The 26,313-nt window shown below is 48.4% G+C and overlaps 4 protein-coding genes across 4 annotated transcripts in view; all 4 read left to right on the forward strand.

Annotated features, from left to right (window-relative positions):
• HOXA3 (homeobox A3) overlaps positions 1–26,313 on the forward strand; it is a 45,101-nt gene that overhangs the window by 4,139 nt on the left and 14,649 nt on the right. Inside the window, exons 2-4 of the mRNA XM_052799436.1 lie at positions 8,147–8,251; positions 22,059–22,251; positions 25,871–25,949. The gene's annotated coding sequence lies outside the window, so the exon portion shown is untranslated. The remainder of the gene's footprint in view (positions 1–8,146; positions 8,252–22,058; positions 22,252–25,870; positions 25,950–26,313) is intronic.
• Positions 226–2,567, forward strand: HOXA6 (homeobox A6). The gene is made up of 2 exons (XM_052799509.1): positions 226–856; positions 2,265–2,567. The coding sequence occupies exons 1-2, from the start codon at positions 421–423 to the stop codon at positions 2,522–2,524; spliced, it is 696 nt and encodes a 231-aa protein (XP_052655469.1). The 5' UTR covers positions 226–420; the 3' UTR covers positions 2,525–2,567.
• On the forward strand, positions 4,501–7,265 carry HOXA5 (homeobox A5). Its single transcript, XM_052799486.1, has 2 exons — positions 4,501–5,239; positions 6,209–7,265. The coding sequence occupies exons 1-2, from the start codon at positions 4,678–4,680 to the stop codon at positions 6,457–6,459; spliced, it is 813 nt and encodes a 270-aa protein (XP_052655446.1). The 5' UTR covers positions 4,501–4,677; the 3' UTR covers positions 6,460–7,265.
• On the forward strand, positions 18,265–19,775 carry HOXA4 (homeobox A4). The gene is made up of 2 exons (XM_052799473.1): positions 18,265–18,933; positions 19,435–19,775. The coding sequence occupies exons 1-2, from the start codon at positions 18,330–18,332 to the stop codon at positions 19,761–19,763; spliced, it is 933 nt and encodes a 310-aa protein (XP_052655433.1). The 5' UTR covers positions 18,265–18,329; the 3' UTR covers positions 19,764–19,775.

Below are 26,313 nucleotides of genomic sequence, written 5' to 3' on the forward strand. Positions count from 1 at the left end.
GGGGGGGCGGTGCGGGGGGTGTCCTCTCGTCCGCCGCTGTCGCGCCGCCCGCTCCTGCCGGGAATTATTACTATTACTGTTATTATTGGGATATTTTTTCCTCCGGAGGGGCGGCGCCGCCCCGGGGGCGCGGCCGGTCCCCGCGGCGTTGCGTTGCGCGGCGCGGCGTTGCGCGGGGCTGCGCGGGGCGGCGCGGCGGGGCCGGGGCTGCCGGTAAGTTGGCGGCGCGGTGGCGGCGGCCCCGGGGGAGCGGGCGCCGCGCGCGCTCCCATTGGCCGCCCCGCCGTCAGCTGCTCCTATTTTCTGCTGTCGCTTTTGGCGCTCGGCCATCCAGAAACAAACCACTTCGATGACTCCTAATAGTTATCGCCAGATGTACTAATACACAACAAATCACGGTCCGGGAGAGGGGGAGAGCAAATGAGTTCCTATTTCGTGAATCCCACTTTCCCGGGGAGCCTGCCCGGGGGCCAGGACTCCTTCCTCGGGCAGATCCCCCTTTACCCGGCGGGCTATGATGCTCTCAGGCATTTTCCGGCTTCGTACGGGGCAAGCAGCCTGCAGGACAAGACTTACACCTCACCTTGTTTCTACCAACAGTCCAACACCGTCATTGCTTGCAATCGGGCTTCCTATGAGTACGGAGCCTCTTGTTTTTATTCGGACAAGGAAATTAGTAGCGCCTCTCCCTCCGGCAGCGGCAAACAGAGGGGGCCCGGGGACTACCTGCACTTTTCTCCCGATCAACAGTACAAATCCAGCGGCGTGCAAGCCAAAATTGTAAATGACGAAGGCACCGACCGGAAGTACACGAGCCCTGTTTACCCCTGGATGCAGCGGATGAACTCCTGCGCTGGTAAGGCATTTCGATGCAATCGGGGGGTGGGGGGGTGGGCAAGGAAGGAAAAGTTTCTTTCCCCAGGATTTTTTTTTTTTTTTTTTTTTAGTTCTTAGATAAAGTCCAGACTGCCGGAGAGATGCGGTTCCTGCAGGGCAGTGCGTAACACGAAACCTTCCCAGGTTATTTTAGACCTGGCACGTTGGCACCCTGGGAACAGTGGCCGAGAGCCCAGCTTGTGGGTTCACTAGCGAAAGTTACCGGGGAATCCTTGAGAAGCAGGCAAAAAAAAAAAAAAAAAGAAAGAAAAAAGGAGAAAAAACCCAGCAGAGCAGTTTTCCCACTCTCCTAAAGCCACCCCAAAGCCTCTGCTCTGCTTCTTCATTGTCACAGAACGATGCAGGGAATATGCCCTCTGTACGGGGGATCCAATGCATTTGTGGCACATTCCTCCTCGCCCCCCTCCCCCAGCTCATTAGCCTGTGAGTATTGGATATTGAGAGCACGTTTCTGGGGCCGTGGGCGCACTTCCATGGCATCGGGGATTTTCGCTGACTTACGAGTGAACTTCACGTAATTGAACTATTCTGTCCAGGAGTGGTGCTGGGGGGGGGGAGGGTTGTGTTGGGGTGGCACTTCTTTTTAATAATCCCATATTAAGACGTTTACTTCCAATGTTTGCTAACGACTCCTCTCCTCTCCACTCCTCCCGAGTTTATGTTTGCTGGACTGTGGGTCGCATTTCTTTTTCGGAAAGTTAAACTTTTAGCAAGACCATTCTGATGCTGCTTGGCATTCGAAGGCAATAAATTCCGGAGCAAATGGCAAAGGCTATTCTATGATCTTTAGCTGATGTCTATAATTATAGTTAAATTACAGACCCTCTGTAGTCACAGCCATGGCAATAGAACGTGTTTGTGTCAACACACCCGCATATGCGTGCACACACACACGCACACACACACGCGTGCAGCTCCCCGGATCGCACACGTGTGTGTGTGTGTGTGACCGTGTGTGTGAGCGTGTGTGTGTGCGCGCGCGTGTGTGTGTGTGTGTGCGCGCAGAGGCTCTCAGCACGCCGAGGGCAGACACTGCTCAGCGATTCACACGGGTGCTACCTACTCCGCTTTCCCTAGGTCCACCTTAAAGCCTCTTCGTACCCCAGTTACCCCACTACCGTAAGCACGCTGCACATCCGCATTTACAGCTGGTCAGGCAGGAGAAAAGGAAAAGAGGGACACACACACACACACAAAAAAAAAAAGCCTCCAGGAAACCAGAGCAGGCTCCCCCCCGCCGCCCCTTCCCCCCCCCCCCCCATCCCGTGATTGTGCCTGCAAAAAGAGGCAGAATATACTAACCGCTCTTTCTGGTCTGAAATCACTGGGCCCTGTCCAATGCGATCGTTTTGTCTTTACTTCTACAGGTACAGTATATGGAACTCATGGGAGACGAGGGAGGCAAACTTACACCAGATACCAAACGCTAGAGTTAGAGAAGGAATTTCATTTTAACAGATACTTAACCCGAAGACGACGTATTGAGATTGCAAACGCTCTCTGCCTTACTGAACGCCAGATTAAAATATGGTTTCAAAACAGGCGGATGAAATGGAAAAAGGAAAACAAATTCATAAATTCCACACAGCCCAGCAGCGAAGAAACAGAGGAAAAGTCAGGGGAGTAGAACCACGTTTAATAAACGCTACCAGGCCTTTCCTTAGCGCTTACTATTACTATTATTATTTACCTTGTGTTCCTTCTGCTATAAGAATCCTATAGGTTTGTCACAGTCTATTAATTCCCAAAAGGCTTGGTTAAAAGATGTACATTTGCAATCATCTGTGGCTTGCTTTAATATATGTGGAAGTCCTAGCTTTCGAGCTACAGGCATGTATGTATATAACCACCTTTCCAAAGCATAGATGGCGTTGCTTAAAGTGTTAGAGAAATGGCCCAGATTTTTAAATATTTGAGGTGAGCATCTGTGTGTGGGTGAGTGTCCCTGGCGTGCCTGTGTGAGAAGAGATAAGCGAGTGATTTTTTTTTTTTTTTAATTAGGAAGGTTCATATTGTAGAAATACGAGAGATTTTAGAAAATCCTGGGTTTATGTTTTTGCTAACTCCCGCTACGTCGGGCCGTCTCATTATGCTGTGTTTGAGAGCTTACAGTCTGCAGGGGAGAAAAAAAAGTTTTACGCATGTATAAGATATTTAAATAGCAAAAAGAGGAAAAATCCTTTAAAAAAATCGTTGTATAAAACCCCGGGTATAAACTTGCAGTTAAAACGAAGATGAATTGCAGGGAGATTTTTTAAATGCCGCTGAACTGCTTAATCTGCACTACTAGTATTAAAGAAAAAACTCGGCGTTAAACTTCAGGGGAAGCGAGGGAAGAGGTTTTGGAGCGGGTGAATTTCTGTGGTTCCCGTTGAGCTTACACTGAGGTTTCAGTGAGCTCAGCTCTACACTGAAGGGGCTTTGAATTATGGACTACATTTCTTGGGGCTTGGGTCGATCTTTCTTTCTTTTTTTTTTTCCCTTTCCTTTCCTTTTATTTTTTCTTTCTTTTTTTTTTTTTTTTAATATTAAAAGAACAGTGTCTGTCACATTAACTCGGGGATCTTCTTCCCCGCTTTTGTGGTATCTTAATTCACATTCGCATTTCTTAGCACTGCAAAAAAAATAAATAGATACTCTAAAGGAAAGTAGCTGCCAAAAAATGCTTCCACTTCGAGTTCTGTATAAGTAAAATAAGCGCAGCGAAAATATTAATATATACGTTCTGTCTCTCTGTATTATATTGTGTGTGCGTGAGTGTGCATGTGAAGCTGTGTACAAATACACTTGTATACGCATCCAGGCTCTTTTGTTTGGAAGGCAGCGCATTTTGGGCTACCGCGCTAGAGATTTTAAAAGCCAAATCTGGAAAATACTAATGCAAAATGGCTACCGCCGCATTTAGAGTTTTGTTGTTTTGGGTTTTTGTCCGAGAGGCGGAAGAATAACGGCGGCCGTGAAGCCGCCTGGAATTTGACCCCCTAGTTGGGCAAACGCTGCACGATATTTATCTTTCCTAGGTACCTGCCATTTCACATCGGCAGGACCCGGGTGCCTCTCGAAACCTCCGGCACGGGAAAAAGGTGGTGGTGGTGGGGAAATTACATGTGCATATACATATATATGCATATGTATACACGTAGAAGGGGCACAAGCGTGGCCGGCGTGCGAGGATGGGTCACGCAGGATCTGTGACCTGGCGTGAATAAGCCTCGCTCGGAGGAGAAAGCGGGCACAAAGCGGAGCGCTCGCTGCACGCAAGGCTGCCCGGCGGCCGCGGCGGGGGAGCAAGCCCCGCCGGCCCGGCGGCCTGGCCGCTCGCTCCCGGGGCCGCCGGCGGCGGCGGGCGCGGCGGCGGCGCGCCCGCTCCGCGCCGCGCCTCTCCGCGCCGCTCCGCGCCGCCGTCGGGGGCCGTCACCCCGGGCCGACCCCGCGGAGCCGCCGCCATCCCCCGCGCCGCCAGCGGGTGGCGCTGGAGGCCGGCGGACGGGCGGGCGGCGGCGGCGGCGGCGCGCGGCGGCGGCGCGCCCCGGGCCGCCCGCGCCCTCCCAGCTCCCCCACCAGTGCACGAGTTTACCTCTAGAGGTCATCAGGCAGGATTTACGACTGGACAACAAAAGCACGTGATGTGAAGCCGTACCCCATATTTGGGTGCCTACGTAGGAGGGAACCAAGTACATGTCCCAGTCATTTCCATAATTCATCATAAATTGTGCAAGGGTGCTATAGACGCACAAAACGACCAAGAGCCACAAATCAAGCACACATATCAAAAAACAAATGAGCTCTTATTTTGTAAACTCATTTTGCGGTCGCTATCCAAATGGCCCGGACTACCAGTTACATAATTATGGAGATCACAGCTCGGTGAGCGAGCAATACAGGGACTCCGCCAGCATGCACTCCGGCAGGTACGGATACGGCTACAATGGCATGGACCTCAGCGTCGGGCGCTCTGCTTCCACCCACTTTGGTGCCAATGAGAGACCCCGCAGTTACCCGGCCAACACCACCTCTGCCTCGACAGAGCCCAGGTACAACCAGCCCGCGACGTCTTCCCACTCGCCTCCCCCTGACCCTCTGCCCTGCACCGCCGTGGCCGGTTCGCCTGTCAGCGAGAGTCACCACGGGGTGAAAAACTCCCTCGCCAACTCCACCAGCACTTCGTCCAATTCCAGCAGCAACACGCACATCAGCAGGGACGGGGTTGGCACCTCGTCTGGGACTGAGGAAGACACTCCAGCAAGCAGCGAGCAGGCAAGTGCCCCGACCGACCAAAGCACAGCCCAGCCTTCACAGCCCCAGATCTACCCCTGGATGCGAAAACTGCACATAAGTCATGGTAAAGCAAATACCCTCTTCTTTCTTTTATTTCTCTGGAGGAAAAGGAGGATTTAATGTAAACCGGGTGGCTGCGCCGAGCAAGGTCGGGGAGAGGGGGAGAGGAGGGCGTGAGAGCGGGCAGCCTCCGCGCACAGCGCAACTCTGCTCGCAGGGAAGCACGCTCCCTTCTCCGGGAGAGTCCGCCCCGAAAGCAAAAACCGCCCGGCCCCAAAAACACAGCCCGCCCGGCTCCCAGCGCCGGCCCCGGCGGGCAGCGGGGGAACAGAAAGCGCCTTCCCGAAGGGGGATCGGGAGCAGAGGCTGCTCCCGGCTTTCCTCTGCGAGGGGGATCCTCCAGTGGGAACGGCGCGTCTGAGCCCATTTATTTTGCCGAGCCGTATTAAAAAGAGAATAGGAGAGGGCGAGGAGGGCAGTTTTCACTGCTGGGAAGCCGGGGGGGAGGCGGGGGGGGGGGCGAGTCGCCCCAAACTCCGGGGAGAGGGCTTGAGGGGCGCGGGGAAGCGGAGCAACTTTCAGCCCCCGGTACCTGCCCTGCCCTCGCTGCTGGGGGAGCAGCCGGGGGCTCGCTGCCTCCCAGAGCCTTCCCCAGCTCAGCCGTGGGAAAGGGCTGCACGCTTCAGCTTTGCTCTCCCAGCGCTCAAAACCCAGCTAACAGCAGAGGCATCCTCCAGACCAGCTTCTCTGGGGGAGGCGGGGGGGGAATCAGCCTTCCAAAAAAAAAAAAAAAATTCAATTTAAAAAAATCGAACCCCAAATCCAAGCGAAAACTTACCGAGATCACCAAATCCCCCTCCCCCAAGCCTTTCCTAAAAGGGGCTGGAGGGAGAAACTTGTTGAGCGTTTATCCAAACCAGAAACAAAACCAAGCAGGACTGAGAATAACGGTCCTGGTCGCTGGTAGCTGCAATAAGACACGAAGGCTCCGAGTGGCTGCTGAGAATCTAAATCATGTACTTTTCTCTTCCAGACAACATAGGGGGACCAGAAGGGAAAAGGGCTCGGACTGCTTACACCCGCTATCAGACCTTGGAGCTGGAAAAGGAATTTCACTTCAATAGATACCTGACCCGCAGAAGAAGGATTGAAATAGCACATGCTCTTTGCCTCTCAGAGAGACAAATAAAGATCTGGTTCCAAAACAGGAGAATGAAATGGAAAAAGGATAATAAGCTGAAAAGTATGAGCATGGCAGCTGCAGGAGGGGCATTCCGTCCCTAAGCGTTTGATCAATTAAAAGTACTGAGCAGTATTAGCTGACCCTGCGTCTCATGTCAGTACTAAGTTGACTTTCTAAAACTTCCTTGTGTTACTTCTGTGAAGAAACCCTGTTCTTGTCGCCCTTATTCATCTTTTAATCATGAGCCTGTTTATTACCATTCTCTCGCGTGTATAAGTAGATCTGCTTTTATCGTACATTTCTTTGTCTTGAATGGCTTTGTCTTGAAAAAATAATAGATGTTTTAACTTATTTATATGAAGCGAGCTGTGTTACTTGAAGTAACTGTTAAAACAAAACAAAACTGAACAAAAAAGGACAAAAAAAAAGAAGGTAAAAAAAAAAAGGAGAGAGAGAAAGAAACCCTCCCCCGGTTTAGTACAAATGTTATGTGTTGCACTCAACCTGCTTAACTGTGCATGTGTGGTCAAGTGTTAATGTCTGTATAGCTCCAAGCTGTTAAAAATATTTTTATTCAAACTACCTATATAATTCCTGTGTAATTAATGCTGTTGTAGAGGTGAAATGATGAAATCAACTGAACTTGTCCTACGTGTAGTGAATAGTGAATCTGTGACGAAAACTGTGATTCCAAGCAGTATGTCCTTGCTGTGCCTTTGTATATGACTCTTTGCACGAACTCTTAGAAGTGGCTCTTATTAAGCGCAGCTTCTGTGATGTATGTTTTTTGTGAACAAAGTTACAAATATAGTCAAAGTCTGGCTGTTTGAGCAAACTGTGATCAGCTTTTTTTTTTTTGTATTTGTTTTTAAAAAAAACTGACTGGAAATCAACAAAAAAAAATAAACTTTCTATTGTAAAGTTTTCGTGACCTGGTTTGTGCAAAGCAAGAAGTTGTGCTTCCTGATTTGCCTCTGAAAAAAATATTAACCCGTGCAGAGTTTTTAATAATATTTTACCTGGCTCCTGCTGCACGTTGCAAATGGTAGATGCTGCGATTGTCCGCTACCAGTATTTTTAATTGAAAGTTTGACCGTAAGTTCCTCCTTACTGGTTTCTCGCTAGGTGCAAAGCTGCATCGCAGGACCACAATCAACACCCTTTGTGGGTGAATCAACTGTTAGTTGTTTGCTGATAGTTGGGAAGGGAAAAAAAAAAAAAAAAGAAGTGCTTTGTTAAAACACGCTGCTAACTCCAAGACGTGTTTGCATCACTCTAGAATTTCTCCTGTGGTTTCATTAAGTATATTTGCAGGACAGCCACGTCCGAGCCCTCTGTGTCTATTAGTAACCCTCGCTAGCCACATTCCCACTTTTCAGCCTTTAAAGATTTTTGGGTTTCTTCGCTACAATTAGTTTGCTATAAACGTAATGTTACTTACCCCATCAGAGCTTGAATGGTTAACTCTTCTGAGCTTCTAAGAGCAACTAAAGATTTGCACATTTACTCACTGGTTACATTGATGCCTTCCCTTAAAAGTTATAAAACAGTAAACTTTATAAGCCCCAGTTCCGGCTATATGACATTTGGGTGCCAAATGAATAGGGTTTTGTCTATGAATTAGATCGTAAAATCATCCATAGCACAGACAGATAGGCTCACTGGCTATAAAAAGTCACGTGGTGCCATTAAAGTAAGTTTTATGGTTTTGGGGAGTTGACATCCAACATTATATACCACATAACATATAATCTCACTGACGCTGGACTTCATTTGACTCTTTTGCAGGCTACGTGTGCCTCCTGGCCATTCAAATTGTCAGGTTTAGGGACAGAAGTATCCAAACCACAAGTTCTCAATACTGTATGAAAAATGGCTCCTTGCAAGTCAAAGGTAAGTTTTGTGCACAAGTTCCTTAAAGTTTATTTGTACAGTGGGGAAGCTGAGGCTCCCGCTCGCTCTCGCTGGCTCTCGCCTCTCTCTTTCTTTCTCTTTCTCTTTCCCTTCCTCTCCGCCTGGAGCTTTTCAGGACGGTCCCACCGAGCCCAAGAGGCAGGATCAACCCCTAATGATCCAGGTTGCGCTGCAAATCCCCCCCATCCCTTCACTCGTAGCAGCTAGCTCTCTATTTTAACGATCAAATCAAAGTAAACCACAATAAGCGACTTTGGCAGAGATGGATTTTGGGGCCTAGCTTTAATCACTTTGACTACCGCAGAAGATAATTACTTCCTTTGCTCCAATAGACTCTTCAAGTTTGGAGAGGTTTTGTTTAGCAAAGAGTAGTTACTGCAGGCAATTAAAAAAAGGAGAAACAAAATAGATAGGGCTTGATATTATCTGGGCAGTGTCTTATGTAGGCATGATAGAGTTGGAGGCGTGCTGATATGGTAATAATCTTTGGATTGGTGAAATATGTTGCACATCAGAGCTAGTAGTAAAATGGCACAGATTGTACTGCAGCGCTTAAGATTCCTATATTCTGCATCGGGTTGTGCAGAAAGCTTTAGCTATGTATATAGGTCCATCTGCGAGCGCATAGTGTGTTTCGGGGATGTGCATTTATAACATTGCTGTAACTTTTTCCAGATCGTATATGTAACTGCATAAATATATTTAAATTATGTGCGTGTGTGCATGCATGTACAAATCGATGTATATGCCTGCATAAAGCCGTGCACATGCATATGTGTGTCTAATATTGGTGTATTTATGTATACAAAGGGTGTGTACGTGTGTATAGATATATATGTTCCTGTGACTTTTTTTTTTTTAAAGCGAACCAATTGACTGTAACTTGTAGCATTAATACAGGAGACTACAGGTCATTAGAGTGCTGCAAATTATGAAATACGGGCTTGGTTTATTGAAGATTGTAAATATCCCCCTAGCTCTGCTCTCTCCCTCTCTGCCTTATATTGCTGGCTGCCATTGTGGGGTAGGCCCCAGCTGCGTGTTTACTTCAACATTCTTTTTATTTAAGTGGACTGTTCTCACTAGAGTGTGATTACTCAGCAATAAACTTTATGGCCGGATTTCACTTTAGTCTTTGAATTTCCAGGACTTGAATGAAAGGGTGAAAGGAACTCTGTCTTTCTCTTGGTAGCATTAAGGCCTGATCCTTACCCTCAGAGCTGTTACTTAGGCGAGTGATCTTGGGGGGTGCAGACGGACTAGTTGGGGGCTAGGGAAGAGATTTGAGAATTGCCTCCAAAAAAAATACACACACACACACACACACACACACATATATAAAATCTCCAAACCAGCTGTGAGTATCTCTTTCTTTGCTCAGGTTTGGAGTAGTAGGGATACAGCAGACTGCATTGTTTTCCTTCATGTGTCATAAAGTCGGGTTTGCAAAAGAATGGGGTGGTTTGATGCGAGCTGGGAGATGGGCTTTGTTTTATTTCGCTAGTGCTATCCCGTTTGAATATTGTGGTTTAGGCTGTATCTGTTACTGTGAGCAAAAATGAGAGAAAGGCACAGGAGTACAGGAGGGTAAGGTTGTTGTGTAGCTCTGCAAGGTCTGCACATTGCCAACTGATCCCTATTTTTAATTCATTTGCCTTTAATGTTAAAGAAACAGTAGTACGTAAGGTTGACTCAGCTCGAAGATCTCACAGTTTTACAAATATTTAACATTTAGAGTCAACCCCCTGTGTAAGATAAATGGAGTCCGAAGCCTTTGTGTCTCTGTATCCTTCCTATGAACACTAAACAAACACATATGCCTGTACTTTATATTAAAAAAAAGGGAAAGGCTTTAAAAGTGCATATCCAAACGCACATTTGAAAATCATTTCCGTAATAAACAGCTGGAGATTTTATAGTACACTAGCTGTCACATTTTCGTCAACAGGAATAGCAGAAAGTTATATATGATAGGCGTGTATTATATTATATTATATGCCATAAAATTTTATAGTTTGAGGCAAAGGCATGAAAACCCTTTAAAAGTTTGGGCTTCATTTATATACAGGTCCTTTTCCAAGGAAAATCCTTCTCTTGTAAACGGGAATGATACTAGACACAAACCATTCACAATTACTCAATATTCAACAACACTGCGTTATTTGAATTATCTGGTGAATATACAAACATGCACACCCATTCGACTAATATTTTAGGAACCTGGATATCATCGCGGATTGTAATTTTTCATTGTCTAGAGCGAAAAGGTTTGCTACTACATATTTTCACATTTTTTAATGTGGCTTCTGGAGCATTTTCCACGTAAAGCAGTGCACAGAGATCCAAGAACTACGGAAAAGAAAAACATCCCCCAACCCACAAGCGTATAAACCCACCCGTACTGCAAGAAACTCTCTAACAACAAAAGAAAGTTAGCTAGAAATGACAACTTCTCCATATTTCTGGCCCTGCCCTGTCCTAAGCAGGACAGTTGAAGCCATTCAAATCCAGAAATGCATTAAGATTTTCTAATCCGCTTTGAAATTTGAAATTCAAACAACCCCAGACTGCCGAACTCTACCAAAATATTCCCAGGTCCTAATTGTTTTCCGAGGGAAAATGTCATGGAGAATAATCGCTGGGAATCAGGATAGAGGTCTTATCTGCGCACATTATTTTTTCTGCTGTGTTTGGGGGATTAATGCGTGCGAGTTTGTTTTACTTTAGGCATGGCAAGTGGCGTTCTGCGCATTGAAATACAGTTTACCTAATCGTTTGAAAGGAATACTTGAGTGTAGTGTGTCACGTCTAAGCGTCAGGCCAATTAAAGATCAGGCAACTCTCTTAATGTGTGTAAGCAGTGACTTTGCAAGGCATAACTTTCTCTAAACCAGAAGTGTAACAATCCGATGGAAAGTCATCCGTAAATTACAGCTCTGCAGCCTTGTCTAAACCCTGCAAACGCCCTAATTGCAGAACATTACGGGGAAATTATTATTCTGCCATTTCCTTACATTTAATAAGTGTGTATCTGTGGAAGGGTGACAATAGAGTGGTTTGCAATCTGCTCCATGGGAAATTGAATGGAACAGATCATGAGAGGCGGATCAGGAGGTTTCGATTTCAAACTCTGGATACTGCAGCAATGCCTTTTCCCTCCCCGCAAATACAGATTTAACGTATTAAATGCAGACATAAGTAAATCTCCTGACCAAGTTAAGGCATCGCTTTGCTTTTTTAGCTCTTTCTCTTTCCTGCCCTTAAAATCTCTCCGATTTGTTGCAAGAGTTGCTAGCCAGAGTGCAGAAACACAGCTCCCACAGCCGCCTGCTCATCTCTGAAAATATTAGCCCTTTCAAATTAAAGCATCCTCACTAATGTCTCTCTGGAAGGCAAATACTCATGGACCATCACAGTCACATGTTCCTGTAGCTATACGACAAACAATATCAAATCTGACATAGCGAGCGTGTAAAATTTGCAAGGATTTTGCCTTATAGCACGCATAAGGAATCTTTCCTATATCCCCTCCCCCCAAAAATGTCTTTTCAATAATAATATTTGCTATGAAGGTTATTGGGTAATTATTGCAATTTTGTGGAACAGTCCTTGCTTGAGGTGAAGTCTGTCTCTGGATAACAAATGGCAGCCCGTGCAGTTCACTGCCAGGTTAAGTAAATGCAGAAAAGATAAATCTGCACACCCTAGGAATCACCAGCAGAGCTCGCTTTAGACCAAGTTCACAGTCAACTCGTTTGCCTAGACAAGGCTTCGCAAACAATTAGAGTTGTTTCTTTATGTTAAAATCAAGGAGAAATTGCTAAGACCATCGCAGCAGAGAGCTGCAGCTTTCCCCCCAACGCTCGTCGCTACATTCCTTCCAACCTCACGCCCAGAACTTACCCAGCATTTCACCTGCAATTGTAACCATATAGCGCCTTTGAGTAACAGGCTTCCCTCCAACGCTGCCGAAAGGCTGTGCAAACTGATCTAACAGCACTCTACAAAGCTGCGAGATTAAAGAAAAGAAAAGGGGAACAACAACAACAAAAAGCAATAATTAAAAATGCAAAAGTATCCGATTTCTCAACAGCAAGAAGAAGGAAAAAGAAAAAAAAAAGCCCTTAGAAAGCTGGGGGAAACGGCAGAACTATTGAAACAAACAGTGCGAGTGTCTTACTCCTAAAAGAAGCTGCATAGCTTTTGTATATCTTTGTGGTTAAGGGCGTTACAACTGCAGGTCAAAAAGTTGAGGGTCAAAAGTTTACGTTTTGCACCACTCTTAGTCATTCGCCCAGACGGAGTTTGATGTCAATGTTATAGCCGAGATCTTGACTATCAGCACAAAAGATAAAATAGCTTTGAGTTACGTGTGTATCACAGTATGGACTCCAGGTGAACCCTACTGGCTGAATGACCTCAATTACCGAGGAAAGGATAGAAAATTCCTCTTTTCAAGAGTAATACACGTTGTATTTCATCTTGAATTATCGGCCACATTTGTGTCTGAATATCTCGGGTTCAGCCGCGGCAGGTAAACACGCGTGTTACGCCCACAGCAGCCGCCGATGCTGCCTCCTCCAAGAGCTAGGTAGCAAAATGTTTCACCCTTGTTTATTATATAATAACCTGCTTTAAGAGCTTTAACGTTAAGCCTTCTCACTTTGCAAAATGGCAGGGAGATAAGATAGGGGCGAAGCTATTAACGCGTGTATCGATCCCAGCCGCGTCTTTGTTTTTGCTCTCATTTCTGTAGCGACCGCTAAACTGTGCTTAAACAGAACATGCTGGAGATAATACGGGCTATACGTTTGGTCCGAAGGAGCTCCTTTAAAATGCGGAGCGGTGGGGCTGTGTTGTGCTACCGATGTGTTGTGCGCCCCGCGTTGCTCCGTGATTTGGAGGGTCCTCACAGCCTTCTGGAATTACCCGAGGCAGCAGATCCCAGCGAAGTGGGGAGCAGGGAGGCTTGTTTTCCCTCCCTCCAGCCACCCGCCTCCCCCTCCCCCCAAGGAAAAGTTTAGTGGAATTTCTTTGCGCAGAGAGTTATTCCCACAACGCTGGGATATTTTTTTTTTTTGTTCCCAGTGCTGCCTCGGTGTTGAAGCTTTAGCTCCTCGGTTAGGCGTGTCTGTAGGGACAACTGGCCAATATTGCACAGGGAATTTCATTCTGGGGGAGATCACTGCAAACCGGATTCACCCTGGAATAATGAGAATGAGGGGTGGATGGAAGAAGCAGATATGAAAGGTGTGGAGGAGGGGACAGGGCCACGAGGGAGTCCGAGAAAGAGCGCACCTCCACCCATCCATGCATTGCTGCCTTTCCACCCCCAAGGCAGGAGCCTACACCGGCCTCTGTGTAGCTGGTACGTGTGAATTATTTGCCAGAGACACAGCTGGATCGTGGCAGGCGAGCGCTATTTCTTGGGAACAAATATGCGAGAGGTTACATTTCAGATTAGCCAAAGTGATTATTGGAGATTTTGCCTAAAGTTCCTGCTGAAGCCTGGAAAGTATATAATGCAAGTGTTTGCTCGGCGTGTGGACGTAGTTCCCAAGTTGCTGCTGTTGCTCGCTTGTAGCGAGCCCTGGCATTGCACGTTTGGGGAGCCTGCCCTCTCTGGAGATAGTCTACAACCTTTCACATCCAGAGTATTTATTTGGTGTAAGAGCGAAGCCTGATAACAAGCTAAAAACCGTAGCCAAATATCTATTTTGTTAGAGAATAGCAGGCGGATTGTTTCCAAGAATAACAATGCGTCTTTGATATACCCAGAACGAAAGCTGTTACTATAACTGGCTTACTCAAGAGTAGGTGACTGAAATCCATTTGCTTCCTCAACAAAACAATTAGTGGCTCAAATTCCATATTTTCAATCTGGCTTAGACTAAAAATATCAATAAGAATGTCTTCAAAGAAGTTGAAAGAGCGACTTCAATAAATATTGACTCTTCTGAATTCTTGTTGAAGTTATTCCTTAAAAAAAAAAAAAAAAAAAGGCAACAACCTGGAGCGGAACAGTTAAGAATCTGAGACGAACTCTTTCTGTCCCTTCACTCTCTGCATTCAGCACACCGCGCTCTGGCGTGGAAGGTCTGCTGAAAAGACCATTCATTTAAAATCCGGGCACAAGTCACATTTTACGTGTGTTTATTTAACTGCGCCAGGACAGAGCGAGCAAATCCCGCCAACCATCCCGTTGTTACGAAGGGCCCCGGTGCCCGAGGAGTCACCGCTTTTACCAAATGCTGAACTTGGGGCAAAACTGCGAGCATTGCCCCGGCAGCGAGCGTAGGAAAGGAGCGCTCCCGCCCGCGGAGGCAGGAGCAGCCTCGGGGGCTGTATCATTCCCAGGAACAAAGGAGCGAATACAGTCGATACATTCCATAACGTTTACATTTTCCCGCGATTTTTTCTTCATTTCCCCTTAGAAGTAGTGACCTGGGCAAAGCACCCCGCTATCTAAAAGACACTGTTATAGACCTTTTAGAAAAACTAAGTCCAAGGCCGAGGTGAACTTCAGGTCACTGCGTCTAACAAATATGAAAATGTCGCCTGGTGAAGGGCACGCCTTGTTATTTAACAAAGACTGTCAATGTGTAAGATTAATAAGAAACAAAATGCACACGGTGTCACTTTTCGGTCACTTTGAAACTTGGGACAGCCTCGCATTCAAGAGGGGAAAGCTGGGGCTAAATATATTCAAAATGGTTCAAATCAAATTCAAACCAGGCTGCTAGTGCGATTCTTCCTCCTCCTACCGCTCGCGGTAGAGGATGCCCGGGCGCAGCAAAAGGTTGACTTGAATTATTATTATTGCTATTACTATTCTTGCTGTTATTATGATTTTTCTCTTTCGGGGTAATTACGTTTTAGCCGCGCGTGTGGAGGGTGACAGGAGTGCTTGCCTGTTTCACAAGAAAAAGGGGGGATCCCCCTTTCCGCCCTCTTTGGGTATGTATGAGGTTGCCTCTTCTTGGTGCATGAAAATTGACTCTCTCCCTCTCAACTTAATTCCGGTAGGGTCCCCATCTCCTCCTCGGCCAGCCTTGGCCAGGAAACTCTCGCTCCTTTATTAACTGATTAAAGTCTCCTTCGCCAGTGAAAGCGAGCCTTTAGTCCTTTTAGAAAAAATAAGGGAGCTGGCCTATTTTTTTCCTCTCCTCTCCTCTCCTTTCTTTGAGAAGCTTAGGGTGATGCTACAAGTTTGTTAAAGGGAAGTACCGGGGAAAAAAAGGGTTTCTGAGATTGTTTATTACAGCCATAAATCTTGCAGTAAAATGTCGAAATGGCCGTGTGCAAGATAACACTTGGTGGTCTTGGCTGGGTTCTTGTTTATGATAACAAAACCACAAAGACATGGAACAGGCCTTTTGGAGGTCCTGCCTCAGCACATCTTCGCAGACTAATAGAACCACAGGAAAAAAACAGACTTCAGCTGAGCAGCTCAGGTCACCTTGCAGATTTACAGTCGTACACAAAATTGCATCCTTCTCACTGTAACCGAGCGCCAGAGCCCCACGGTAGAACGAGGCGCAGTGAAACAAGTATACTTTGAGATCTAATCACAGTAAATAATACGAAACAGAGCCCGGTCAGCTCGCCCAATGTAGCGCTGAGCTTACAAACCGAGACACCACTTTTCGTTGTGTTTCACCGTGGCTCGGGAGCACGGCAGCCTGCTGTACTGCCCTGGCCGTAGTGTCTCAGGACTTATGCCGAGGATAATATTTACCATAAGCCAGTGTAATTCATCTGGTGCTGTCCGGCAGGTATTTGTACATATGTGTCTGTATGTGTGCGTGTACCTCTTTACGCCGGGAAAACACTCTCTGCTCGTGGTGGACTTTGGCAATCTTTTATTTTTTACAGTCATGTAGGTGGGAGCTTTATTCTTTTACAACACGGGTTGCTGGTGTTTTCTGGGTTTTTTTTTCTGTTGTGGTTTTTTTTTTAAAGATAAATAAAACAATCTCCTCTTTCCTGTCAAATGCGTGCTGTTGAACAGTTGCGGCTGTCTCTGTGTGCGTGTGTGTAACCGCATTTCCTCTTCACGCAGAGTAAATAGAAAAACTTATCTATTACCCCAGTTAAAGAGTTCCATAGATGTGCTGTTGGAAATGAGTAAGTAAATGTGTTTTAACTCTCTTTACAAATTAGACATTCGCTAGGAGGAGGAAATGAGTGATTGTTTAGATAAGTACCCCAGTATACCCAAGTGCTGGCAATGTTCTAACATATTACAAGCCGTCTGCAATGTGCGTGCGTGTGTGTGTATAAAATATAAATCGATACGATGTGTGTCTCGTTAGATAGAATATATATTCAAATAGAATTTTATTGCATGTATCCATTATCTATAAAACTGCGAAAGACAATAATCTGAATTTAAACCAGGGTAACTGTTAATGTAATATCTTTAGGGGGGCAAGATCTAAACCGTACCGTATTTACGCTTGATATATTAGCTGTATTTTCCCACACCAGCAGATGAGATTACCCACTCAGCAATTATATTCTCGAAGGGTGCGGTAAACATTTCTACGTGTTTATATGCTTTCCTAAAAAGGAGGGGAAAAAAATCCGAAAAGTTCGCTTCTGACTCCGAATGTACCAGACTAGCTGACGTTCAATAAGCATTTTTTTCCCCCCTTAGAATAAGAGCGTAATTAGTTTAACCATCAAATTTCAATTACCTAAGGTCAGGGCGGTTGCCTCTTTTCCCTCTGAGCTGCAAATATCGTTAACAGTCTCAGTTTTAGCAACGCAGAAGTGCCCGAGTGCCCTCTCCCTCCTACGCTAGGGTTTGCGAGTTACTTCTGCGAAGGCGCTAGCGATTTCCCGTGGAACAGAAAATCAAGAAATAAACCCAAGACGAGGCATACCAAACCGACGGACTTAAATTCGTAGTTTGGAAACCGCTCCTCCGCGGGGAGGGATGCTCGCGGTGAGCCCTGCGGTCGCCGGTAGGAAGTATTTGATACCGTCGTGTCCGCCTTCCCCTCTCTCCCTTCCCCCTCTCCTCCCCGTTATTTTCAGGCTCGCTGGATCCCTCACACCCCGCAAGCCACTCGAGGACTCTCCTCGGCCTTCCCGCCACCTTCATACTAACTTTTGCCTCCATTCCTCCAGTTAGCACGGCTTCAAAGGCGCAAAGGGCTAGCCCCGGAGCTCCCGGCCGCCCGCGGTCCGCACCGGCGGGGCGCGGGGGGCAGAGCCCGGAGGGCTGCCGGTGGCCTGTGCCCGGCAGCCGCTGCCGCCCTCTGCCTGCGCGCAGCCCCCACTCCAGGCATGTGGAGATGGGCTCGTTTAAAAGGATTGTGCAACGCCTTGTGCAATGCCTGCCTCCCTCTGGATCGCACAGCTGGGCTGCGCTCCGCTTCCTCGCCCCGCTTCCTACGCTCTCCCGCGGGGGAACGTAGGAACAAAAAGTGCTGGGGTGGGGGGTGGGGGTGAGGGGTTGGGGAAGACTCTCAGAGCTGGATTAGTTGTATCTCGCTTGACACCGCGAGTGCCGGACGCGGCCCCGGTCGGCGGGCGGGAGGAGCCGGGGGTACCGGTGAGGAGCGGACGCGGGGGTCCGGCAGCCCCCGGCGGGCCGCTCCCTCGGCGGGCAGCCGCCGCCTGGAGAGGGGGCGCGGCGGCAGCGGCCCCCGCCAGCGGCCCCCGCGGTAGGTCCGCGGGCGCGGAGCTGCCCCGCGGCCGCTCGCCCTCCTTCCATTTCCTGATCCGGGGTCCGCGGCCCCGCGCGGTAATTGGCGCTGGTGGTCAGGTGGTGATGGGGTGGCGGGGGGTGCGGGGGTGTGTGTGTGTGCGCGGGTGTGTGTTGTGTGTGTTGTAGGCGCTCCAGGGGTGGGAAGAGAGGAAGGGAGGGGAGTGCGGCGGGGAAGGGGGGGGGGAGCTGGAGGCCCAAACTTTGGCAGCGGCGAGCACTTGACAGCAGCGGGAGGGGGGGAGGGAGGGAGGGGAGGGAGGGGGGGAAGGGGAGGGGCCTCGCCGAGCCCAGAAAAACGACAACGCGAGAAAAATTAGTATTTTTGCACTTCACAAATTAATGACCATGAGTTCGTTTTTGATAAACTCCAACTACATCGAGCCCAAATTCCCTCCCTGCGAGGAGTACACGCAGCACAGCGGCAGCGCCGGCAGCTCCGCCGGCTACCACCCGCACCACCCGCACCCGCACGCCCCGCCGCCGCCGCCGCCGCCGCCGCACCTGCACGCCGCGCACCCGGGCCCGGCGCTGCCCGAGTACTTCCCGCGGCCGCGCCGGGAACCGGGCTACCAGGCTCCTGCGGCGCCGCCGGGGCCGCCGCCGGGGCCGCCTCCCGAGGCGCTCTACCCCGCGCAGGCACCCTCCTACCCCCAGGCGCCCTACAGCTACAGCAGCGCCGGCAGCGCCGCCCCGGGCCCCGAGCAGCCGCCCCCGGGCGCCTCGCCGCCGCCGCCGCCGCCGCCGCCGCCCGCCAAGGGCCACCCCGGCCCGCCCCAGCCCCTGCTCCCAGGCCATGCCCTGCAGCGCCGCTGCGAAGCGGCCCCCGCCGCCGGGGCCGGCACCGGGCCTGGCTGCCCGCTGCTGCCCGACAAGAGCCTGCCCGGGCTGAAGGGGAAGGAGCCGGTGGTCTACCCCTGGATGAAGAAGATCCATGTGAGCACGGGTGAGTTGCCCTTGCCAGGGGGAGGTGGGGATGCGCCTGCAGAGGAGGGAAGGGGGGAGGGTGCTCCCGGGGCCGGGATGGGTGGTTGCGTGTGTGGCTTTTTTTTTTCCCCCTCCTGCTCCCTCCGCGTTTCCTAATAAAAAAAAAAAGTGAGAAACCTTTTGTATCCGGGGTCCTTTATCAAAAGATTTACGAGACGCCAAACTGTTAGGGCAGTAATTATAGCCCCCATAAATTTAATTGCCCTGCAGTGGCTCTGGGCCATGTGTCTTTGAAGCTTTTCTTCTAACCCAAATGCCCATCACCATTTTTTATTGCTCCTCGATTGTCCCCACTGTCGATAGGCTGTGAAACAATTTTTCTTGCCGTTTATGTATCTTATGTGAACCTGGTGTCAAGTTATTATATAATGATTATGTCCCATCGCTTCCCCCCCCCTTTCTTTCCCCTCCGCGTGTGTGTGTGTGTGTGTGTGCGCGCGCGTGTGTGTGCACGTTTCAGTCAATCCCAATTACAACGGAGGGGAGCCCAAGAGGTCTCGCACTGCCTACACCAGACAGCAGGTCCTGGAGCTGGAGAAGGAGTTCCACTTCAACCGCTACCTGACCAGGAGGCGACGCATCGAGATCGCGCACACCCTCTGCCTCTCCGAGCGCCAGGTCAAGATCTGGTTCCAGAACAGGCGCATGAAGTGGAAGAAAGATCATAAACTGCCTAACACAAAGATGCGCTCCTCAAACCAGTCCACACTGAGCCAGCAGTCCAAAGCACAGACACAGGGCCACCCCCATCCGCTCGATGGGGCTACACCCAATGCAGCCGCGCTATAAATACTGTTTTTTTTTTTTAATATATATATATATTTACCTATCTATTGGGGTTTTCCAGCTGCCCCGTGGTGGAGGCTGGCCGTTTGGACCAAACAACTGTGTAAAACAAAATAGGAGCAGGAAAGGAAGACGAGACGTGCCCAAGAACGGGCACATGTTTAAACCAAAACCCGGACGATTGTCTACATTGTGTATAGATAATGGTTCCATGCCCATCATTTTTTTTCTATTTATGGAAACGCTCTCTTGCCCTCGGTGTAAAGAGAGGGCTGGATGCTGTCACGGACAAATTCGCTGTACCTAAGATGGACTCTTTTTTCTCTTTTTTTTTTTTTTTTTTTTTGAGAACACTTTAAAAATAAAAGACGGTTAAAACAAAGCAAAGACCTCGTGAGACACTTGTATAAGGCATTGACTTGAATAGCGCTGTTTCGTGGCGTGTTCGTGGATTCCCGTGTGTGTGTGTGAGAGTGCACACACACGTGTGCACATACACCAACACGGGAGAGACAACGAACACGTGCACGGGAGGTTAAAGACTTACGAAAAATGTCGCCTCACGCTGTCTAAAGGAAAATGTTTTATGTATCAAAGGTAACTTAACTGGTTTTAAGTGTAGCCCCCGCAGTAGCTGTGATCTATTAGTTTTTCTCCACATTCCCTATTGCATTTATTTAAAGAAATATTGCTATAAAGGCTGTTGCTGTCTTCATATTTGGCACCGTCTAAATCGTTTGGGTCCATGTACAATTTGTGGATTTTTGGTGTAATGTATAACAGTGCCAAATGCTGGTAATAAAGATTATTCTGTACAAAAGAATTAAACGCTTGAAACACAAGTCCACTCAGTGCTGTTTCATCCACCTTGTGCTTGGCTGGTGCTGGCACCAGAAATGGAAAATGGTTTAATGTCTCTTTTTAACTTGGATTCATCTTGTCAATAAGGTAATGGTTGCTTTAAATTTAGTGAAAAACGTCCTGACTCCTAACTGCCTGGCTGGTAAAAAGAGCCCTGTAGGAAGAGGAAAGGTCTTGCTTCATTGTATAGGTGAGTGGTATTCTCTTCAGCGGACTTACGGCAGAATTAGCCCGCTCTCCATCGCTGTCTGTACGACTATTTTCAGCTGCGTTACAGAGAAACTGTGCTTCTGCTGGGAGCCAATAAGCTCCCATGACGGGTTTTGCTGGAGGAGAAGTCACACATGCTCCCCATGATAACACTTTAAATCTTTAGCCAGTCGTGATTTATTCGTTCATTTTCGCCCTATTATAATTTCTCAATTGGCTAGCACTTTTGAAGGGGAATACATGAGCGGTAACTTAAAGTTACTCTAAGCTGCCTTTTCTGTTTCTGTTTCCTTTTATTTTCTTTTTAAGACTATTTCGAAATGTGTTGAGAAAGCCTCGGCAGAAACATGAATTTGGGTACAATTCAAGAGGTTTATTTGATCGAGATTGTAGAAACGACTGTGGCAAAATAGGGTTCAAGTGGTTCCAGCTCAGGCTGCACATCTCGCTGCTTCCAGGCAGCTGAGGAGGGCAGGCAAAGAGGAGCTGCTAACGGGGAGCCTTGCTCAGGGCTTCCACAACAGAGAGTAGCACTGAGCTGGGTAGGAAAAGGCTTAGAAAGGAGCTCAAGTGCTAGTAAAGCTTCCAGGGAAGGCCTGGAGGCCAAGACTTACTCACCCAAATACATCCAAGAGGGATTTTTGGAATCAGTGCTTCTCTTTGCATGAGTGAGGCTGCCAGGACCGGGTGCATCATCACCCCCTGGGTGAGGTAGCACCAGGCCCCAACAATATTGCCAGCATCCCTGCCTGGCCATGGAACACGGATCATCCTGGAGAAAAATGTTAACATGCCACTGGCAGAGCACATTCAGCATCAGAGAGGTGGCAGCTGTAAATACCCTCAGCAAACACTGCTGTCTCCAATCCTGACCAAGGAGCAGGCCTGAAAAGCGCACTTCCACTCACATATTGCCGTTTACTAAATCCTGAATTGCCAGCTGCCTCCTTATAAAGGGAAAAAAATATAGCTGTGAGGTAGCTACTACCCGCAAGCATGTAAGCTTGAGAATCCCTCAATATATTTCGAGGCAAAATTAGCACAACCGCACAAAATTCCGGCTGAAACGTATTAACTGGCGATGCAGGAATTCTTTAGTGTGTAGCCTATGTCTATAAACCTGGTTTGCTCCCATTGTAAAGAGAAATGAAATCACGCTGCAAATAGCAATTTTAGCGAGAATCATTAATCACCTCCTACAATAAATACTTCTTTGTAATTCAACAGCGGTTCTGAAAGGCATTCTCTTGGAAAAGTCTGTGAAGACGCAAAGGATTTTCCCGGAAAAAAAAAAAAAAAAAAAGTGGTCATGTGTAAAGACACAGCATCTTGGCTGTCTGCTAAAAAAATATACACTCTCTTGCTGGAGATTGAACCGCGGACTGCAAAATACCCCCATGGCAGATTATCGTCGTTTAAGGTAAATTTTCCTTTTTCCTCCCCTTCCCCCTGTGCTGGGAGTGGGACGCTGCTCCCGGGCTGGGAGCCCTCTGCTCCCCGTCCCATACCGCCCGTCTTTACAATAACTGCGAAAATTACATCGTCCAGTTTAAATTCTCGCATTGTGCTCCCTTTGCTAAGGCAACCGGGAGTTCACCGAGAGGACAAATTTTCTATCCCATTAATTGTTTTTTTTAGAGGAGCAGACTGACCCTTCAAACCCTTGACCTTTAAAGACAGTATTCTTTTTAATCCGGCACTTGGACCTAAATGTCTCTTCCCCCCCTCCCTCTCTCCCGCTCTCCCGGTGTCTCTCACACACGGATTTATCTGCTCTGGCCACAAAGGCGAGCGCGGCCCAAAACGCTGGAAGTGGAAGTTTGTCAATATTTCAAAGAAAGACCAAATCACCTCGGAGTCAATTTGCTGGCCGCAGGGAACGCCACACCGTTAACCCCGGTACCCACCTCCCCTCCACCCACCAAGAAAAACGCTCCTTTTCCAAGATCCCCCTCCTCATTTCTCCTGCAAGCTCTTGCTATACCTGGTGTTTTATTACACAGTGAACTCAGCTGTGACAAGCGCCTTGTGGTATTTAGTAACTAGAGCCATCCTGCATTGGAGGCTTACCCAATGCTGGGACTTCTTTTTTTTTTTTTCTTTCTTTCTTTTTTTTTTAATTTTTTTTTTTCCTTCAGGGTGCTTGCCGTCCCGTGGCCTTCTTGCCCAGTGTTTGTAAACGAGGAAGGGGTGGGGGGAGCCCTCACACAGGCAGAGATCCCGACAGGCTTGCCATGAAACTCCAGCCCCCCCCGGTTCCCCCCCTTCCCCGGCGCTGGGGCCCGATCCGGGCAGCCCCGGGCCCGCCCGCCGTTCCCACACCTCCGCCGGAGCCGGCCGGGCGGCGGGGCCCTGGGGGTCCCCGCACGTCGCTGCCCCGGGGAGGCGGAGGCTCTTGCCGGGTCCGGAGCCTCACGGCCTGGCCGGGCCGCGACGTGCGGGGGGGGTCGCCCCGGGGCCGTCCCCTCGGGCGCGGCCCTGCGTGGGCGCCCAAGCCCGGCCCACGCAGGGTGCCGGTGGGGTCGGGGCTGCCGGCGTGGGCCGGGGAAGCTCCGCGGCCGCCTCCCCCCGGCCCCGGGCAGCCCTCCTGGCTCCGCCCGGGCCGGCGGACAGGCAGTACTGACCGGCGGAGGGCAGCCCGGGTCATGCCGCCCCTGATGCTCCCGTCCCCCTGCCAGCAGCGCTCAGACCCCCCCCCCCCCGCTGCAGGCAATGAGGATCGGGGTTCAACCGGCTAATTTGGGGTGGTGGGGTGTAAAGCTGCCCCATCTCGCTGTACGGAGCGGGACAAACCCATGTCATTAATGCCCAAGCGCGCTCCCTAGAAACTGAGGAGCTGTCAAAGCCAACAGAGATTAGGGGACCCAAGTACGAGGATCCCTGCGCTCGCAGATAAAGGTGTTGGGTCTGTTCTGGGGGAGATATTGAAATTTTAATCTTTAGGGTCACGTGACTCATTAAATAATTAATGCAGATAGTCAGGAATGGATCTGTGGCCGTCAGTCCTCACTAGGAGTGATTCTCTCAGAAGTGAAACTCAACTCCTTATTACTGGAGTTTGTTTTTCTTTCTCTTCTTTTTTTTTTCCCTTAAAAAAAAAACCCACCTGATTTATCTTGAAAGATTCTAAACTTCTTAAGCAAGCAGTAGGGTCTGTGTTGGTAAGTAGGTAGTGTGTATTTCTAGCTTGATGACTTTAATTGTTTGTGCTTGCTTTGTCTGCTGAGCATTTGCTTAACAAGTTTAATATTTAGAAATGTTAAATCTTTGTTTTAGCTGCCTTGTGGTCACGTTACGGCTTTTAGTGATTAAGTGTTACCGAGGCAAACACATTTGATAATGTTCTAATTCACACTGTGGAAGGCTGGGTGCCACAGTGCAGGAGGACCTGCTTTGTTCAATTTTCCTGGCGTTAATAAATCACCGGCTCCTAATGCAGGGCCAAAAAAGCAATGGAAAGGCAGTGAGCATTGCAAAGGAAAAGTCATGGGCGAATTTCTCTATGACTCATTAGTCTGAACGATTTATGTACGAACTTAAAGTGCCGCAATGAATATTAGAGTTTGAGATAACAACAAATTAAAAAAAAAAAGTCATAGCGTTTGTAAAGTGCTTTATTGCTACTTAGCAACTCTTTCAAGAAGCAGCATAGCTTAAAGGACTGTGGCAGCGTAAAATATGGTGGCGTGACTTAATAGCTCCAAAATAAATAACAGAAAGTCGCTGGCACCATTTTCAGATACACGCTCCATATTTAACGCGAGTGGGGCAACCCAGTCACGACACGCTTGATCGATGGTTATTGCCGTTTGTAACATGACTATTGATTAGGGATCAAAACCGCTAAGGTATGAGTTTGAGCCTAAAATGCCAGGGGGTTCCCCCGGCGCTGGAGCCGAGTGGAGGGAAAGGTAGAGCTAAGAATAACCCCAGGCAGCAGCGCCCGGGCTCTGGGATTGCAGATTGAACTTTCCATTTTCTTTTGTGTTTGCCAGTAGATTTTAACAGTCAGCGCTCTCAAATTTATGAGACGGCAATAAACAGCTTAGTAGGCTATTATTGCATGATTTTATGTAGGCTGGAGTTCAACACCAAATTTAAAATTATTAGCGTAATTATGGAACTACTAAATTACCAAAGCAAAGTCTCTGCTCGAAAAGTTCTCCCAAGACAGACTTAATATTTCCAAGGTTCAGATGACACCCTTCCGCAAGAACTGTGTTATTTAATTATTAACATTTACATTTACTGACAATTTTAAGATGCGTTAGATGGCTTTTATTAGCGAGAATGAATACGGGGCGTACATTATTATATCTGACAAATTCATATGTAAACGTGATTCAGTAAGTGGCATGCGAATAATCTGACTATTGTCTTTTTGGATTGTGCAATAGTGTTTATTTTAGGGGAAGAGAAGCCGTCCAGTTTTTTTTTCCCCTTTCCCTGCTTCAATGGCTTTCAGTGTGTCTAAAAAAAAAAATGTTTTGGGCCCGATCCCGCTTCAGTGAGGTCAGTTGTTAGTCTCTTATTGCACTAGTGGTGGCAGGATCGGGCCCCGGCTAACCGTTTGAATAAAAGCCCAACCACAATACTCCCCGCATTTAAACTGGAACCCTTTCCACGTTTTATTCAGCAGAGATGAACACCACGACTTGTGTTTAATGTCTGTTCTTGATTAAATGATCCTAAACAAAGGTTTCCCAGAGGAAAATAAAGCAGACATTCATGTAACAAGAGTTTGGAATGACAATATTTCCAAACACTTGGAGACAGAAGGCATAGCTGTCTACGGGAAAAAAAAAAAAAAAAAAAAGGAAAAAAAACCCCAAACGGCACGCTTTTATTTCTCAGCTCCCCGTGCTCTTCACCCGGGTGGGAACCCACGCTCCACGCCGGGAGCCCGCGCCCTCTCCATACCTGCCCGCCCCACTCCGGGGCTCTCCCAGCGCGCCCGGCAACCCGTGTATTGCCTCTGAAGGAGCAAAATACCTCCCCCCGCACTCCCCGGTAAGGCACTGTTTGTCGCTTGTTTACAGGGAGCCCCGAAAAGAAGCCGCTCGGCTGGGGCGGTGGAAGCTGGGAGCGCTTCAGCCCAACTCCGCGCAGCTGGAGGAGGTAAGAGCCGGGGAGCGGCCGGGCTGCCGGCCGCTGCTTTTGCGCCGGTGGCAGCTGTAAGAAAGCCATTTGCCTAGTACCTGCATGCAGAACAAGCCTGCTGGAATGCGATTTTGTTGTTGTTGTGATAAATATTTAACCTAGCTGGAATTTTTTTCTGGAGTGGCTCTATTCATCTTCCGTGGGTAGTGAATGCCCGTGTCTGGGAAGACAAAGAAGTGTACAGGACCTGAGTGATCGCCATCCTTATAAAGGCATTGGGGACAGGAAGGATGCAAAGTCATTTGAAGAGCGAAAGAGGCTGAGAATTTCTTTGTCCTTTCTTAGCTCCTTCCCAAATCAAAGGCGTGAGGCGAGGGAGAGC

This window comes from Harpia harpyja, chromosome 1 (genome assembly GCF_026419915.1).
Source record: "Harpia harpyja isolate bHarHar1 chromosome 1, bHarHar1 primary haplotype, whole genome shotgun sequence".
Classification (NCBI taxonomy): Eukaryota; Metazoa; Chordata; class Aves; order Accipitriformes; family Accipitridae; genus Harpia; species Harpia harpyja.

Coding starts and splice junctions, on each gene's coding strand:
- HOXA6 (XM_052799509.1), top strand. CDS start 421: ATGAGTTCCTATTTCGTGAATCCCACTTTCCCGGGGAGCCTGCCCGGG. Junction 857..2,264: donor GCGGATGAACTCCTGCGCTG/GTAAGGCATTTC, acceptor TTACTTCTACAG/GTACAGTATATGGAACTCAT.
- HOXA5 (XM_052799486.1), top strand. CDS start 4,678: ATGAGCTCTTATTTTGTAAACTCATTTTGCGGTCGCTATCCAAATGGC. Junction 5,240..6,208: donor AAAACTGCACATAAGTCATG/GTAAAGCAAATA, acceptor TTTCTCTTCCAG/ACAACATAGGGGGACCAGAA.
- HOXA4 (XM_052799473.1), top strand. CDS start 18,330: ATGACCATGAGTTCGTTTTTGATAAACTCCAACTACATCGAGCCCAAA. Junction 18,934..19,434: donor GAAGATCCATGTGAGCACGG/GTGAGTTGCCCT, acceptor TGCACGTTTCAG/TCAATCCCAATTACAACGGA.